The following is an 18,325-nucleotide window of genomic DNA, read 5'->3' on the forward strand; positions in this document are numbered from 1 at the left end:
TATTTATTAAACAAGCCAGATCAAGAGCAGAAACGAAATAGTGCATAACTGAAAAATAAAGCATAGGCTCAAAACGAATACAAACAGTGGGCACAGCACATCTCGCATTAGGCTCCAAATAAAACATTTAATAATAAAGTGCCCGAGTCCAATAAATAATACTAGAAATACATTTGCAGTTTGCACAATAATAAAAGGGACAGGGCAACTCAAAACAGATGGGGCAACCTAACGCAGACAAGTTAGCTTACCGTTTTTAGGTGATATGACATGTTTGTCGTCGAGCTGTGATAAGAAAACTGTTGCTTGCAAAATTTGCATTCGACTTTGTTCCCATTCTCAATTTTTTTTAAAAATGCTGCCACACTGCCGATGTCTTTGTTGACATGGTAGAAGAGGACTGACTAGGAAAACGCTCACAATTAAATAATTAATATACAGCAAAGTAGCCTACTTCAAGCCTATGCCTCTCTTCTCCAGTGGGTTGGGCTAATCCAAAAGAAGTGAAAACAAGGGGGGTGTTCTGAAGACAGACTGTTACCTGTGAAACAGGGCTGCTCTGAAAACACCCCCATTAGCAATTAGTGCTTTCCACCTGATGAAATGAACGCTGCAAAACTGATGGAATGAACGCAGCAAAAATAAAATCGACCAATCAGAATTTTGGTTGAGCCAGAATGTATCGACTAATAATCGACTAATCGACTGGGAGATTACAGCCCTAAATACCACAAACTTGTTTTACCAGCCTTGTTTATACTTTCGTCTGGCTCCGCAGCGCAAACCTCCGCTGACAGCGCACGCGCGTCTCGTTCGTTTGGGGACGGGTTTATACTCGACGCGGTCGCCGTTGTGCTATTCTTGACATTGGCTGAATCCGAAATCGCCCCCTAAACCCTCAATCACTATTCCCTACTTGAATCCACTAATACAGTTCACTTGAAGGAGTGAATGAAAACAAGTGAGCGCTGTGTGTGCATCGGCTGTACACTGTACACTGTACTTGTACACTGTGGAATAGAATGAGTGCACTCAATAACGTCCACTATGGTTTCGGACACCACTACAAATGGCTGTCCCCTCAAATAGCGCCCTATTTAAGGGTATAGGGGGCAATTTCGGATTCAGCCTTTGAAACTACATGGAGAGGTACTCTGCATCAGTCACTGCCTTATGACAAAGCATCTAAACGGTAACAGTTACAAAGAAATAAGGCCCTGCACCTTAATGTTAAGAGATAATTGTTAAGTGTTCATTGTGATTTTAGACTTGTGTTTATATTTTAATTATTTGAGTGTTTTCCATGGTTGTGTTGACATTTCTGCCTTTATAACTGAGGGGATTATAATCAGCGGAAGGTTACGTTTAAAATAAAAATGTTATATAAAATAAAAACAATTTTTCTCCTGGTCCTTATTTTAAATAGGTCAATAATTATCGATATCGACCGATATGAAACACTTATATCGTGATACAGTTTTCAGCCATATCGCCCAGCCCTAACTCCAACTGGATGGACTAAAAAAAAATTCTGAGAAGGTCTGTGCCCATCAGACATACGCCAGACTGCCCAAAATCTGCAGACTTGCTTTGACTTTAGGCAACTGGTGTTTACTCATCCAGACTGCAAATCATGCAGAAAATCTAGGCAAAACCATGCAGGTTGTGTAGTGTATTCCAGCCTTTAGTCAACCTGTGACCTAAATTCTTGTGACTATAAAACAGGCAATTCCTTGTTTGAAGAAAATAGCAATAAGTGTGAGCTCACCCATAAGCCCCATTGCTGATGAGCTTCAATGTCTCAAAATCTCTTTCCAGAGGTCTTCTTCGAGGTGTTGTGGTTCCAGGACGATTCTGGGTCACAAAACACAGAAACCTCTCAAGAACAGAACAATACAACATCTATTTCAATGAAAGTCAAAAGTCACAAGTTAGCAGGCGATGGTCTAGATCAGGGATGGGCACCTTCGGTCTTGGAGGGTCACTGTCCTGCAGAGTTTAGTTCCAACCCTAATAAAAACTCATCTGCCTGGATCTTTCAAGTAATCCTGAAGACATTGATTAGCTTGTTCAGTTGTTTGATTAGGGTTGGAGCTAAACTCTGCAGGACAGTGGCCCTCCAGGACCGAAGTTGCCCATCCCTGGTCTAGATCCACTAATTATTTCTCTGTTTCTTACAGTTGACATCAAGCATCTTTAACTGGAGCAGACTCAGTTCTGCATTTTTTTATGCATCACGGTTTCCGCAAATATATTAAGCAGCAGATCTGTTTTCAACATTAATGATAATAATAAATGATTCTTGAGCATCAAATCAGCATATTAGAATGATTTCTGAAGGATCACGTGACACTGAAGACTGGAATAATGATGCTGTAAAGTCAGCCGTGTCATCAAAGGAATAAATTACATTTTAAAATATATCAACATAGAATTTTTTTATTTTTAATAGAATTAATATTTCACAATATTACTGTTTCACTGTATTTTTAATTAAATAAATGCAGACTTGGTGAGTGTAAGTAAAATAACCACAAACTTATGAATGGTAGCATACATCAGATTTTACCACTTTAAATTTGATTAATCTAATCTCAATTATAATGTATTTCTGTTGTAAGATTTTTTAAACTCAAGTGTTGCATAAAGTAAAGTTGATATGACATGTTAGCAAGTACGTTTAACCAAAAAATATTGTCATTACTACATGAATTTGCACCAATATTCCTGCAATGTACATTGGTTATTTAATTTCACAACTGTACAAAATTTTGACTTATAGTTAAGATTGCTTGGACTGTGGTTAGGAATGAAATTTAGAGACTGGACCTCTTGGAAAGAAAAGTATGAGACCTCCAGCAGTATAGAGAAACCATGAGCCACTTTAAGATTTTATGTCAAGCCTTGGTTTATTTTCTTACCTCTGCAGTGTCATCCAGTTCTCTGCTTTGGCTGCCTGAGTTATTGTGCTCAAGCTGCACCATTTCTGAACCCAAAGACAAGGAAAAAAAAAAAAATCAATCACTTGTTTGCCTAAGGCTAATATTTAATTGCACTTTACAACAGACAAGAACATATCATTTAAGGGTGGGGTGTCAGATAAATCATAATTATACCCTCCAGGGGGTCTCGAGTGAGACCCAGTTGGCTGATGATGTATCGGGGGATGTCAGTCTTGATCCCCCGGCCAACTTTTGCTTGGCCTTCGGCAACTTCAAGACGTTGATAAAACTCCTCAGGATCAAACTCCTGTTGGTTAATATACATATATATATATGAGTCTTCACACAGTAATTAATTACAAAAGGTAGATTACTTGGACACAGTCAAATAAAATTCAATTTAAACCCTCACGTTCTCCTGAGATTTTGTTCCTAGAGAACCCAATGATGTGAGTTAATTGCAAAATTACTATTTATTTAATAAAAATGGGATTTTACATAATTCAAATGCTTAAAAACACAAGATAAAGTGAACCCCTGAAGTAGGCAGTTCAGAACAAAAATTACATTTGTAATTGGGGTCAGACCCAAAACAGAACAGAATCACAGTGTTAATCATCCTTTTACCAGACATTCCAGAAGTCTTGCTGGCCTGGAAATAATGATGAGAATCTTCTTCACGAGTTTGGCAATAACAGTCACTTCCTCACTCTCAGAGCGCTCGTATGCCTATGGGTAAAAAAACACACACAGGGCCAATGCAAATAAACTTTACGAGCGCAAAACAAAACAAAACCTACATTTTTGCATGACGTATGGTAGACGTTAACATGAGGCAAATTCAGTTTTTAAAATGGTAAAAGTTACAGAAATAAGCCACCTAATTCACTGCGAGAGGACAAAGAGAAGTAATGGAACAAGACCATAAAAACTCCTTAAAGGGATAGTTCACACAAAAATGAAAATTATCCCATGATTTACCATTCTAGCTGTATATGACATTCATCTTTCAGACAAATACAATCGGAGTCCTATTAATAAATGTCCTGGCTTGCTTTATAATGCCATCCATGCTTTATAATGGCAAAAGTGTATCCATCATTATAAAAGTACTCCACACGGCTCTGGGGGGTTAATAAAGGCATTCAATGGGTTATTGTAAGAAAAATATTAATATTTAATACATTATGAAGTAAAATATCTAGCTTCCGGCGGACCGCCTAGCCTACCGTATTGAACTTACGGAAAAATCATAACTGACGCGACGATGACGTTGGACGTAGCGTAAGCATTTTGAATTGCGAGAGGGGTTACATTTTCTTTGAATGCATTGAAGGCAGTCGGCCAGAAGCTCCATATTTGACTTTATTAAGTTTTAAATATGGATATTTTTATTACACAAACCCATCGATTCACAGAAGGCCTTTATTAACCCCATGGAGCCATGAAGATTACTTTTATAATGGATGGATGCACTTTGGGGCTTCAAATTTTGGCCATCCAGCCATTATAAATCTAAGATTAGCCAGGACATTTTTAATACAACTCCGATTGTATTCGTCTGAAAGAAGAATGTCATATACACCTAGGATGGCTTGAGGGAGAGTAAATTATGGGATAATTTTCATTTTTGGGTGTACTATCCCTTTAAGCTCCTACTGACATTTAAGTCATTTAAAGGGATAGTACACCCAAAAATGACATTTTTTGTCATTATTAATTCTCATGTCATTCCAAAGCCGTATGACAGCACTTTTTTTCTGTGGAACCCAAAATAAAAATATGAAGAATTTTCACGCAGCTCTTTTCCATAGAACAGTTTCCATAGAACAGCATCTTGGAAATTGCGACGACCAACAACCTTTTTCCCCTTGCTTAATTTGATCAGCCTTTTCCCTTCATTTGCTTTTCATGACTTCAGAAGCATGAAGCAAAAGCTCCTCGGGGAGACAAAACAGTCTCTCACTTGCCCTAATTAACCATCCTTCCCTCCGCAGTGTCGACATAACCGCTTGGGCACATAGACACTGCAGATGACTACTGTGTAATACTGCTGCTCTCTTCTTGTCTTTCCAGAAAACCTGCACGTCAACAGCAGCTTGGTATGAGGAATGAAAGCTGCCAGTTTATTTTAAAACAAAACACACGCAAACATGTGCCTGTATAGATACAACACCGTTTCATCTCCACAAAGGAAAGTACCACAGTGCTTCAATGCAGCAGTTCACTGAATGTCATTTTCAGAAGGACCATGACAGGAACAGTGCTTATTAAAAGAATAACTCAGGACTTCAGGGGTCTTATGTCTAGAGCCATGAGGCTCTCGGTCAGTAATCATTTAGTAATAATACTGCTATTATAAAGGAGACGGGTTGTAGCAGTATTACTGATTCAGCAGATGGTTGGAAAGAGAGCATTAAACCTCTCAGTATGAACTACAGCATGATCACGTTAGTGAAAACAAAAGATGTCAAATGTGTGTCGATAAAAATAAAAATAAAAAAGCAGTAACAGAGTACAGAAGTCTTGGGTCTTAATAAAGCACAGTTTGACAGTGCAATGTAAACAGACAGCAACAAAAAATATTTGAATAGTCTCAAAATCTATGCATTAGGGCTGCGGTTTTAAAGCGGCCTTATACAAATGCCACGCTGTATTATGTAGATAATATTGATCAAACAAAAAAATACTTTCATTGCTTTTGGCTAGATAACTTCTGTAACTTTGATGCTGCTCAACATTAATACACTCACATCACTGTGAATGTAATATTTTTCAAGACTGTCAATAATTGAAGCAGTTTTATTGAAAATTGATTACTTTTCTTTGCTTTAGAGCATTTGTTCTACTGTTCTTGATTTAGCAATCTTAACTTAATTGAGACATACGGTACCGTTCACAAGTTTGGAGTCCCTATGATATTTTAATGTTTTTAAAAGAAGTGTCGTAAGGCTGCATTTATTTGATTCGAAAAACAGTAATATATTAAAATATTATTACAGTTTGAAATAACTGTTTTAATATATCTTAAAATGTAATGTATTCCTTTAATGGCAAAGCTGAATTTTCAGCATCATTACTCGATTCATCAGTGTCACATGATCCTTCAGAAATGATTTAATGCTCATCTGGTGCCCAAGAAACATTTCTTATTATCGGTGTTGAAAACAGTTGAGCTGCTTAATATTTTTGTTTTGTAATTTATTTATTTCAGTAGTGTCAGTTTTGATCAATTTAATGTGTCCTTGCTGAATAAAAGTATTAATTAAAAAAAAAAAAATCTTACCAACTGCAAACATATGAACGGTAGTGTACTGTATTGTTTTAATCTAATTAATATGTACATATTTACATTAATACTTAGCGTAAAGTATTAAAGATTTGTGACATTTTACTATTATTGATCCGTCTTTTCTTTTGTGACATTGCAAACTATGGATATATGCAAGCTACTTATACCAGATTTATTATGTTGATATTTTTGCATGTTTTCTACCTCATGTAGTAAATTTTCTATTTTTTCCTGAAGTTCCACAAAGTAGCTGGATGTGATAAGCCCCTTTCTGGACTTCTCCAGGCAGTCTCGGACGAGCTCGACCAGCTGGTGTTGAATAAAGCCCAGCACTCCATCAGCAAGAGCGGGAGCGCTGTCTGGGGAATAGTCTGCAATCACTGCCAGCAAACGCCCCTCCATCTGAGCCGTGGCCTGGAAGAGTGATAAAGCGCTGTGAGACTGCGTAGGTGACAATTGTCATTTGTTTTGTTTAGACAAACCAAGCCGTCAATTTTCCCACAGCCACAAATTAAACAAAGTAAACAACATGTGATGACATGACGTGGCGTCCATGATGAAAAACAAAATTTAAATGTCACAGCTCAATTACCTTTGGAAACCGTTCTTTGTAGACGTGATTCATCATCACAATCTCGTTATCAAAGGAGCCACATGTCCGCCCAGGACTACAAAACAATTTTGTACAAACAAATAACATTATAGCAATAGTTTACTTCACAATGAAAAATCTATAATCATTTACTCATCCTCATTTCATTACAAACCCTGTATGACTTTCTTCAGTTAGAACAATTTTTTTTGTTAAATTACACTGAATGCGGACCAAAGTTTTCCGGCTTTAAACAAAACGGATACAAAAGCCTCATAAAAGAATCATAAATGTTCTCTGTATTAGTGTTTTTTTTAATGATAAATAAAACTATAAAATAATTGACTTTCAGTCATTGAAATAAAACTTAAATGAAACATAAATATTAGATTACATTTCTAAATAGAAACCTAACTAAAATTGAAATGAAAACTGAAAATATAAAAATAAAAGCCAATTCAAAATATTAATAAATACGTGTGCAGTATATTTGAAGTCTCCAGGGACCTTGTGACAACTTTGTGTGAGAAAAAGACCAAACATTATAACACTTTTATGATGCTTTTGCCTCCTTTTTTGAAACTTGAAATCTTCAGTCCCCCTTTCATAATAATTGCATGGAAATGAACATGAAATATATCCCTTCAAATTGTGTTCCTCAAAAGAAAGTAAATGATACAGGTTTGGAAGGACATGAAGGTGAGTAAATGACAGACAAAGATTTACTTAAGTAAACTCACTAAAGTACTGTAATTTTAGTTGGGACATATTTTTTAATTTCTTACAGGTTAGGACAATGTTGCCAGAGTAATTAATCATAATTGTAAAAATAAATCATCAAATCTGTACAGATTGTTGTACTAAGCAGATTGGTTAAGGATTAGCTCATTAAAACACTGTGTTTGCAAACTTTTTCCCTGCCCTGGCACGTACAATCCAAACTAATCCTTCATTCTTATTCATTCGTGTTAAAAAATTATGAAGTTACAAATGGGATTTCAAGTAAACATATTTCACCAGCTAACAGAATTGCTTTCTCTCTATGAAAATGTTGCATTTCACACATTAGCTGAATTTCTCTCAATCCTGTTTTTTTTCTCTACAACAAGCACAGACCTAAGACTCCGTGAGCGAGGACGGAAGGGAGAGGGCTGTCCATCCTCATCTGTCACACTCTCTGAACTCCTGAAATGCTTGAAGAGGCGATGGAGGTCATCTGGGGTGGGCTGGGAGGGCAGCTGGTGCAGGAGCTCCTGTGAGGAGGAGGAAGACTAGTGCAGAAGAAAAAGAGAGAGACAGAAACGCAGCATGATTCAGACAACAAAAATCACATTTACATGTGCCTGTTGTGTCACTCTAACATTATGGATGTGTAAAAATGTAACAACAGTTGTTGAGCAATGAATATACAACAGTCTGCATAGCAAGGTGGGGCGCATATGCTCAGATTGCATGAAATACAAGTGGTATCTGACAATCTAAAGCTGCTTATTAGTCTGCGCAATTATGCAAGACAACTATAGGACTGGACACTTTCCACTTTTTTGGTTCGCAGTAGTCTGTGGTACAGACGGTAATTCGAGACGAAACGTAAACTGAAATCTCGAGAAAGAAGAATGAGCAGACGAGCACATGACAGGACCAGTGCTCGAAGGAGGAAACCAGAGAAGCTTCACAGTTTCCCTCTGAATAAAGTCTTCACTGACACTGGCTCAATAGGACATTGTTAAACAAGGCTGACCTCATCGCATGAGCCAAAACAGAGAAAGAGGCTATTTTTCCAAATGATTTCCTTGCAAATATATCTACAAATTCATTTACAATATGAACTTACGGAAAATTACTCAAAATGACAACCCTGTAGTTAAATAATTTAAAAAGGATTAAAAAAAGGATACTACGATTTCAACAAATACTATGATTTTCAAAGGGGTTCTCAAAGTGGGGTCCGCAACCAATAGCCAAGGGGGGCGCAAATTAATTTGCAATACCATATTTCCTGAGCTATAAGGCTGTGTCCAACAAAAAGTTCACGCGGCTGGCTGGCATATCCAATTGTTTCCAATGGGAGTGCTGCGTTTTTAGAACAGCATGAGCGTAACGAGGCGCTGAGCGTCTATTTCACGCTTAAGCGCTGAGCACTGCATTTTTTACAGATCGCTGAGAGTTGAAAAATGTTCAACTGAGTAAAACGCAGCGGTCTTCACTAACTGTCACTTTTTACCCAGCTGTCCAATCACAGTGGAGGAGGGGCGGGACAAATACAGCACCGACCAACCGCCACATTCTGCTTGTAAAACGTCAACAGATGACAACAAGAAGCATAACAACGGAAAACTAAATAATTTAAAACAAGAGCCAGAGCAAATACTTTAAATTGTATCGGCATTTTATATAGAATCAATACGGAAACAAACTATCTGTGAAATGAGATCCAATGTATTCCGTATTATAACAAGCAAAGAGTCTCAACAGGAATTTTAATTTTTATTTTGAATGTACACAAAAATAGACCCTTTACAGTTTTAAATGCTCTCATCTACATGATCAAAAAATTATGGCGTATTTTAAGTGGTTTCCGCTGCTACAAGGGGAAAAAAATCCAAGTGATGATCGTGCTAACGCCTCACACGTGCACACACACACACACACACACACACACACACATATATTAGTTCTAGCATTGCTAACTGGACATCACAGGCTATTCATCATCAATTAGGCTAAATGTAAATTGTCTGTTGTACAATATGTATATATTTAAATTATAAACTTGTGATAAAGTTAAATTATAAACTTGTGATTTATTATTAAAAACTGCATATTTACAGTTGGGGACCATTCGCACCAATAAAACAAGCATATTGTGTTCAGTACTCCCACCCACATTAACTTTGGGTTTAATGACTATTATAATTATGAGGGGGTCCTTGGAAAATGTTCTGCCCCAAAAAGTTTGAGAACCCCTGATCTAGCCAATTAAACATTTTAGAGCAAGAGAAAAAGTGTATATTCATTGTAGAAATTCCGCAGCCTTTTCTGAGATTTTTTGTATGCTTGGAAATTTTTCAATTCCCTGATATTTCAAGGTGATTGTGGGGACCCTGAATACTTCAACACAGTAAAGTTCATCAATATTAATGAGAAAATTAGCATTCTGTGTACTTGTCTATTTTCTAACTGGTTGCACTAGTACTGCCGTTAAACTGCACTCCAATAGCAAAAACAAATAGTGTATAGATAACACATTTAATATACGATAGGTTAAACATCTTCTCCGTGCATAGTTTGACTATATACAGAAAAACATTGCAGATGAACTGGATTGATGGCTAAAGAAAAGAAAAACAGTTTTTTTTCAGAATAAGTAAGAGGGGCCCACTCACTGAAACAGCAGAACTGGGTGGATTGGTTCCATATCCAGACGAGACAGACGCCACAGACCACCTTCGTGTGTCCGGTCTAAAAAAAGGTAGAGATACAGGAAGACACTTTAATATGCGGGTAAGGATTTTCCATTCAGACACATAGTATGGATCAAAGTGCTGGTTATTTTAATCGACAACAACAAAAGAGTATATCTTCAACCAACAACAAATGACAGTGTGCGCCTTTATATAGATAACCATTCAAAAGTTTTGGGGTCACAAACATGTTTTAATGTTTCTTATGCTCACCAAGGCTGCATTTATTTGTTCAAAAACTGTAAAAACTAATTTTGTGAAATACTATTATTACAATTTAAAAGAACTGTTTTCTATTTCAATGTATTTTAAAATGTAATTTATTCCTGTGATGGCAAAGCTGAATTTTCAGCATCATTACTCCAGTCTACAGTGCCACATGATCCTTCAGAAATCATACTAATATGATGATTTGGTGCTCAAGAAACATTGAATTACTTAATATTTTTGTAGAAAACATGATGAATATAAATATAAATTTTGTAACATTATAAATGTCTTTACTGGTACTTTTGATCAAATGAATGCATCCTTGCTGATTAAAATTGATTGATTTCTTTCTTTCTTTCTTTCTTTTTATCTTACTGACCCCAAACTATTGAACAGTAGTGTATATACCAGACAGATTTACATTTAAAATGTTATATTACTGTATGATAAAGCTCATGTCTTTCAAAGTAATACTAGGACTTTTCTAATTGACTAAAGGGAAATTATCTACAAATGGATGCTTGCTTTTAGGGCACATTAAGGACACAACAAAAAAAAAACAACTCATTCTTCATTGAGCTGTACAAGGAGGAGGCTGGTAGGATCCCATCATTTTAAGCAAGCATTAATAAAAGTGGATGGAGCCTCAGTACATAATCATGGCAGCGTAAAGTAATGAGGCTACATGCTGACTTCACTATAATTGCTGTGACAAATGCCAAGCTTCCTATCCCAGATACAGCCTTAAGGGCAGCTGCAGTGAACGCTGAATCTTATTGGCCAGCGAGAGACTTTTCCACACTCATTCCTTGCTTTTATATACTGTCATTATGAAAGGGCAGACATGATATAACATAACTGACTGATGTGTATAAATTTGGACAGTTTGCACAGCCTCATTCTGCTCAGCTCTTACCTCCGTATGAACGGGAAATTGACAGAAGGACTGCTGGAGACATTTCTGGGACTGTCCAGTGGACTGCTGCCTGTAAAAAACACACCTTCTATGAGCAACATGGACATTGTGGTTGGTTTACACTGTCATTGGATGCCAAAGTGGTTGTGTATTGACTGGTGCTCCTCTGAGTGGCTTTGTTGACAGAGTGTTACTGGCAATGGCATATTCAAACAGTGGGCTAGATGTGCAAGCATGTTACACTACCCGGTGTTTATCATCAAGCCCAGTGTAAATTACACATCTATCATTATCTTAATTGAGAGAGAAGAAAAATGAAGTAATTATAGCTACCAGTTGGGAAAGGAAGGGGTGAGAGCGGTCTTGATAGAGTAGGTGAGGGAGCCAGACTCTTCCTCTTGTTTCGGTTACTGTGGAAAGAAAACTTGTTCTTGTAAGGCAAAATTTCTCGGTTTTCAAAACCATCTATAGGGATGCCATCTATATTGTTTTCTATATGGAAAACAACATTTTTGGTTTACTGAAACATTTGCTTAGAGCTGGTGTAACTCAATCAACGACTGTTTTCGTTAATAAATACTTTTGTACATAAATTGGCTTTGAAAAGGGATTTGAATTAAAATGTGAACTCAGTAATGTTTTGTTTAGCTGGCTCTTATTCGTCCCAAGAGTACAATAGTACCAGTGGTTTTGGGATTTACAGTGACACCTTTCTTCTATGGTTTTTAATAACTGTTTGTTGAATGGAGGCATTTTGCGGCACAGGAGCTATTATAAGTAGTTACATAGAGATGCTCCCACAGGATTTTTTTTGGCCAGTGATGGCCAACCAACAACTATTGGCCGATTCTAATAACATTAAGTAAAAAAATGTATGCATTAAGGTTTACTCGTTAGTTTATTGTTGCATCATCAAATCATCATTGATTGAATCCTATTCAACAGGCTAACATAAATACATGAATACAACAGAACAAAGATACTTATGAAATAAACAGTGCTTTTAAAGTAGGTCTAACAGTAGTTAGCAGGTACAGAAACTGAATAAAGTATTTCAATGTTAGATAACACTGCTGTATGAATTACATATATATTAATCCATATTAAAGTTACAAAAGTTATTTAGTGGTTATTGAGTGGTTTTTTTAAACATTAAAACACAGACAGCAGCTGTGACTGCAGGGATCTAATGTACTGATACACACATTCAAAACTTCTCGTACAGTGAGTGCCAAATTGAGTTCTCTTTCGCATCTTCTAGCGCTTGAATATTTCAATTGGCAAGGCTTAAAAACACGTGCAAAAGATAAACCTTTGTGAAGATGCAGCACTGGCCCAATTGGGACAGTGACAATTCCATAAATTGTCCCAAGCATCGTTCACGCTGGCACCGGGCAATATTGTTAAGCTCTGCTATATTTTGTACAGGTTTCATTTTGCTTTGGCAAGTATTTAAAGGGGGGGTGTCTAATGCTATTTCATGCATTCTGCATTTTTTGCGCATATCAATGTGCTTCAATCAGGTTACGAGAGCTGTCAGCAGCGCTTTGTTTTTAGACCACAACATCAACAATGTCACTAAAGAAGTTTGTAGTTGTGAGGGAAAGCTACCCTTGTTCAGCTTCACAAATAACCCAGCATTAAGGAAACATTGAGTGTAGTTAATTTTTCTGGAGCAGCAATAAGAGTTCTGCCAGTGTGTTTGTTTGTTCCCGGTCACGAGTCGAAACTGCATCAAATGTCTGTTTTGTTGGCAATCGGCACGTAATTGCAGATATAATGTAAACAACACAAACGTATAGTGAATAGGAAGTTATCCAGGGTGGGATAATGCCATGAATGTATTGTATTGTGTGTCTCTTTAGCTCCGCCCACTCCTTCACAAGTTCCTTCACATGTTTTCAGAAAGAGTCGGTACAGCTTATCTGTCTTTTATAAATCTAATAAAACGAAAGACTTTTTTGAGATAGGAAGGATGCAATAATACTCTGTAGGTACTCAAGATTAACATGAGAAAATTGAAACTGTGTTGTGAATCAAGGCTGGTCATGTGACATCAAAATGGCAGCACCCATAAGAGTGCGACCCTCTTTATGTAGTTAAACATAATAAAACATTTATCTACAAGACTAAAATGACTTGAGTATTCATCTCATGTGAAACAAAAGCGTAAAACGTTTTAATTAGCAAACAATTACACCTAAAATGTTGCAGTTCAACATACTAATTTTAACATGCTTCTTATTACACTTTTCCCGCACAAACCGTTTGATATAATGCTTAAGACTTGTAATAAGAATTAAAAAAATAAACATTAAAAATCCGCCTAAATTGACCGCTCAACTTTTGACTAACGTGATTACTGCGTACACTAACTAACTTTGTTGACAAATGCTTCAAACCGACATAACAATGACACAGTCAGCACAGACCAGACATACAGACGGTTAAACTGTATAAACATTACGTGAAGACTGGAAAACAGAATATGACCATCCACCATAGACTGTCCACCGCCAACAGGACAATGAGCAGCAGACGCTCAGCCGTACATGGGCCACGTTTACTAACATATCGGAAACAAAAATGGGCTGGGTGGAAAAACAGTGCGTGTGTGCGGTCCACAACGAGATCGACAGTGTTAAAACATATTTTCTAGCATTATAGTAGTGGTTTCTCGTCGGTCTACTTTATCAAGCACATTTCTCGCGCTTGCGGAATTTTTTCAAGTTAGACCAAGTTTTGTGGACCAACCTTGACGATTAACGTTAGTAAATGATAACAATGGAAATATACAGCAATATGCTTAAACTCGTCGTTACCTCTTGGGTCGTTTGACTAAGCCTCCTGAGACGAACTGACTTTTATAACTCGGACACACCGTCCAGTAATTCCGATCAGACATGATGTCGGTGTATTCGTCTTCGTTATGCCCGCAGTTATCAAATCCTCATCGATGATACACCGCAGCATTGCGACGAGTAAACGCAGTGAGGTCTAATGTCATTCCCAGGCGAACTCCATGTCGACACAGACTCCATTGCATGTAGTGCGGGGGAGTAGATAGAAAGCGCCTTGGATACAGCAGCGACGATGCCATCATCGCGTTTTTTTCTCACAAGTGACACATTGCCACATTGGTTTGGAAAATGCCATCGCCTGGTTGTACTCGAGCCCGGTCACTGCGAAACGGATGCTGCTCGCGGGATTAAAGGTATAGCAACACGACTGTAACGATTGCAAGTTTAGGGGAAACAATAAAAGAAATGCGGGTGTGCGGAGTGGAGGAAGTTGTCATAGAGTCTGACTGAGAGAACGAAGGGGTCATGGTGGGGTTTGAACGTCACCGTGCCGGGCAACTGAACCCGCCTTCTTTCACTTTACATGCAAAGAGTGTCCCATACTGGTAAGCCTGTCTAATAGGCTAAAACTGTTGAGGGTATAGTAATGCCAAAAGTCCCAAACTTTCAGAAACTCCCTCCTCTGGCATGGCTTTAAGACTAATATTCATATGAGCGTCACGAGGTTGTAAATGCATTAATCCCAATGGTCATTTCTTATAACTCTGTATGGATGTAAATATAAAGATTAAATAGCCTACATTAAATAGTAAATAACTATCTAATAAATACATAGGAAATAAAAAAAATACTGAGTGAGTGCATCTTTAAAATGTTGTAGATAATAATAATAAACTAATTTCCTTTTGTTTCTGACAAATTAATAATAATGCTTAAAACTTAGAAAACCACCTCATTTGACCTCACGGCCCTTATATATTTTGACTATATTTATTGGGGTTGGCGTACTGCAAATGTAACAAGTTTTTATATATATATATATATATATATATATATATATATATATATATATATATATATATATATATATATATATATATATATATATATATATATATATAATTTGTTAATTATGATATCATATATTACTGAATTTAATGGAGCTTAAAAAAATTATTTACATTTTCAATGCAGACTTTTAGAATATTTTTTTTTATATTAATACAAATACTAGAAATGTAAAAAGGGAAAGAAATAAAATAATGCAAATTAATGAACACACACAAAAAAAAAACGTTACTGAAAACTAAAAATGACAGTGACAAGATATTATATTAAAGAAGACTATACTCACATATTTCCTCTCCGTGGAAGGCTTAGTTCCTTCTGGAAAGTAATAAATATTGTTATAGATTATAGGTCATGTGTAACGCACATAATACACAGTTACAGACAGGCTTTTTATTATTATTATTATTATTAGCAAAGAATCATCCAAGTGTGTTTTATTGGAATCACCATATTGGATTTATTGACAAAGCCTGAGTAAGAGGAGCCTTGGATTTCAAAAGAATCAAATATGATGATACACAACAATAGTCATATAACGAATTTTAAAAACCACTGATCTTTGTGACATTGTCTTATTTAATTCTTAGTGTAAGTTTTAAACCAGAAACAAATTTTCCATTCCACTTAGAGCTCAGTACTGAGTTTCAAGATTTGTCTTATACAGGGAAAGCATTCACGTTTACAGAGTTTAACAGCCTCAAACTAAACTGCATCCTACATAAATGTTACACAGCTATAAAAAATAAAAAAAACAGCAATTTTGTTTTTGCATTTCTGGATTCGTTGAAAAGAGTGTTTAAGTATTGTCACTGGCTCTTGATTTAATGCTTATAAAACTTTACGGTCTTGAATCATAAGTATTTTAATCAAATTATGCTATGCCCTCACAAAATTCCTTGTTAATAGCCAACTTCCAGGCAAATTCTCATTGTCCCTTTTTAGCTGGAGAATCACTGTCAGTGGGCTCAATGCCACTAAATATTTGGATGGACATCTGAAGACAGTCGGGATATGAGGCCAAATTAATACTTCATTAGTTGCAAGGATGGAGTGTTTAATCCTAAAATTCATAAAAGAGTTCTGTTTATGCATGGTACAAAAGTTTCTCTTAAAAAAGTTTAAGTGCTTATTTGGAGACACATGTCAACCCTTACTTTCTTCTTCAGCTCCATTACAAATAATGCTCAGGCCAAAAGCCAAAACATTTCCATAAAACCATTTGTGATGGTGGAATGACTTTTGCATCAATAAATACATTATTGAGATCCAAAGCTCAGCCTTATGGACTGCTTTTGGATATAAATTTGTCAGCCCTCAGAAGTATGAGCAGTTTGTGTCAGCTCATTTTATGTTTTACAGGGCTGTCGTGTTCCAAGGGGACTGTCAATGTAGTGTACTTTGTCGCTTTGAATGAGTGTCTTGTAAATTACCAATAACAAAGGTTGTCTTGTTTATTCTGCAATAGTTTTGTGCCTTTCCCCAAGGATGTACATGCTTTTTATGAACTAAGAAATGCAGTGCATCTGGAAAGTATTCACAGCGCTTCACTTTTTCCATATTTTGTTATGCACAGCCTTATTCCAAAATGGATTAAATGTATTATTTCTTTCCTCAATTCTACAAACAATAACCCATAATGACAACATGAAAGAAGTTTGTTTGAAACCTTTGTACATATATACATATTACATAAGTATTCACAGCCTTTGATTGATACTTTGTTGAAGCGCTTTTGGCACCAATAGAGACAGAGCGACACGCGTCATACATAACCTGAGGGACACGCCCAATCCAACGCTCTCCATTGACTATGCATTGCGGGAGGCTGCCTCCTTGTCATTTTGGACTTATAACAAAAAACAGAACAATATCTTAAAGCTGATATGTGACAAAGTGTACAGCAAACAAGCTAAACAAAACCCAGAACCAAAAACCCAGAAGTTTTTATAAGCTGTTGACCCCAAAAACGAGCGTTTAAGGACACAAAAGTGGATACAGGCAAATGAGACAGAGCGTGACATGCTACATTACACTGAGAACTACGCCCACTAGAGGGGAACGTGATCAGAGACAGGAAATAGAATATATAAAACTGACATTTGGATATTTGACTTAACAGTGACAAAATGATTACTGCACACATAGCATTCTGAGGCATACTGAGGCATACTGAGTGTCAGGATCCTGAAATTTACCTATTCTTCCTGATGCTTCACGTCTTATTGCCTGTATCCACTTTTGTCTCCTTAAACGCTCGTTTTTTGGGTCGACGGCTTATATAAACTTATTTCTGAGGTTTTTTTAGCTTGTTTGCTGTACACCCTAGCACATATCAGCTTTTAGACATTGTTCTGTTTTTTGTTATAAGTCCGAGATGACAAGGATGACGCTTCACGCAATACAAAGTCAATGGAGAGCGTTGGATTGTCCCCGATTGTCCCATGTCTCTATTACAGCCAAGTCTTTTTCAGTATTATGCTACAAGCTTGGCACACCTATTTTTGGGCAGTTTCTCCCATTCTTCCTTGCAGGACCTCTCAAGCTCCATCAGGTTGGATGGGGAGCGTTGGTGCACAGCCATTTCAGATCTCTCCAGAGATGTTCAATCAGGTTCAAGTATGGGCTCTGGCTGGGCCACTCAAGGACATTTACAGAGTTGTTCCGTAGCCACTCCTTTGTTATCTTGGCTGTGTGCTTAGGGTTGTTGTCCTGTTGGAAGATGAACTTTCGCCCCAGTCTGAGGTCCAGAACAGGTTTTCATCAAGGATTTCTATGTACATTGCTGCATTCCTCTTTCCCTCGATCCTGACTAGTCTCCCAGTTCCTGCTGCTGAAAAACATCCCCACAGCATGATGCTGCCACCACCATGCTTCACTGTAGGGATGGTATTGGCCAGGTGATGAGTGGTGCCTGGTTTCCTCTACACATGATGCTTGCCATTCAGGTCAAAGAGTTCAATCTTTGTTTCATCAAACCAGAGAATTTTGTTTCTCATGTTCTGAGAGTCCTTCAGGTGCTTTTTGGCAAATTCCAGGT

General features: G+C 37.0%; 1 protein-coding gene across 2 annotated transcripts in view; it reads right to left on the reverse strand.

Annotated features, from left to right (window-relative positions):
* mast3a (microtubule associated serine/threonine kinase 3a) overlaps positions 1–14,769 on the reverse strand; it is a 32,772-nt gene extending 18,003 nt beyond the window's left edge. Inside the window, exons 1-11 of one of the 2 annotated variants that reach the window (XM_079820208.1) lie at positions 14,239–14,769; positions 11,750–11,826; positions 11,417–11,486; positions 10,213–10,288; positions 7,943–8,097; positions 6,827–6,902; positions 6,439–6,648; positions 3,570–3,671; positions 3,117–3,249; positions 2,922–2,986; positions 1,769–1,854 (exon numbers count right to left, since the gene is read on the reverse strand). In XM_079820208.1, the coding sequence (XP_079676334.1) occupies positions 1,769–1,854; positions 2,922–2,986; positions 3,117–3,249; positions 3,570–3,671; positions 6,439–6,648; positions 6,827–6,902; positions 7,943–8,097; positions 10,213–10,288; positions 11,417–11,486; positions 11,750–11,826; positions 14,239–14,321 (1,133 nt within the window). In that variant the 5' untranslated portion in view covers positions 14,322–14,769. The remainder of the gene's footprint in view (positions 1–1,768; positions 1,855–2,921; positions 2,987–3,116; positions 3,250–3,569; positions 3,672–6,438; positions 6,649–6,826; positions 6,903–7,942; positions 8,098–10,212; positions 10,289–11,416; positions 11,487–11,749; positions 11,827–14,238) is intronic. The other variant, XM_079820209.1, reaches the window with a different exon arrangement.
* Between the last annotated feature and the right edge of the window lie 3,556 nt (positions 14,770–18,325).

Source organism: Gobio gobio (genome assembly GCF_949357685.1).
Source record: "Gobio gobio genome assembly, chromosome: 6".
In the NCBI taxonomy this organism is placed as follows: Eukaryota; Metazoa; Chordata; class Actinopteri; order Cypriniformes; family Gobionidae; genus Gobio; species Gobio gobio.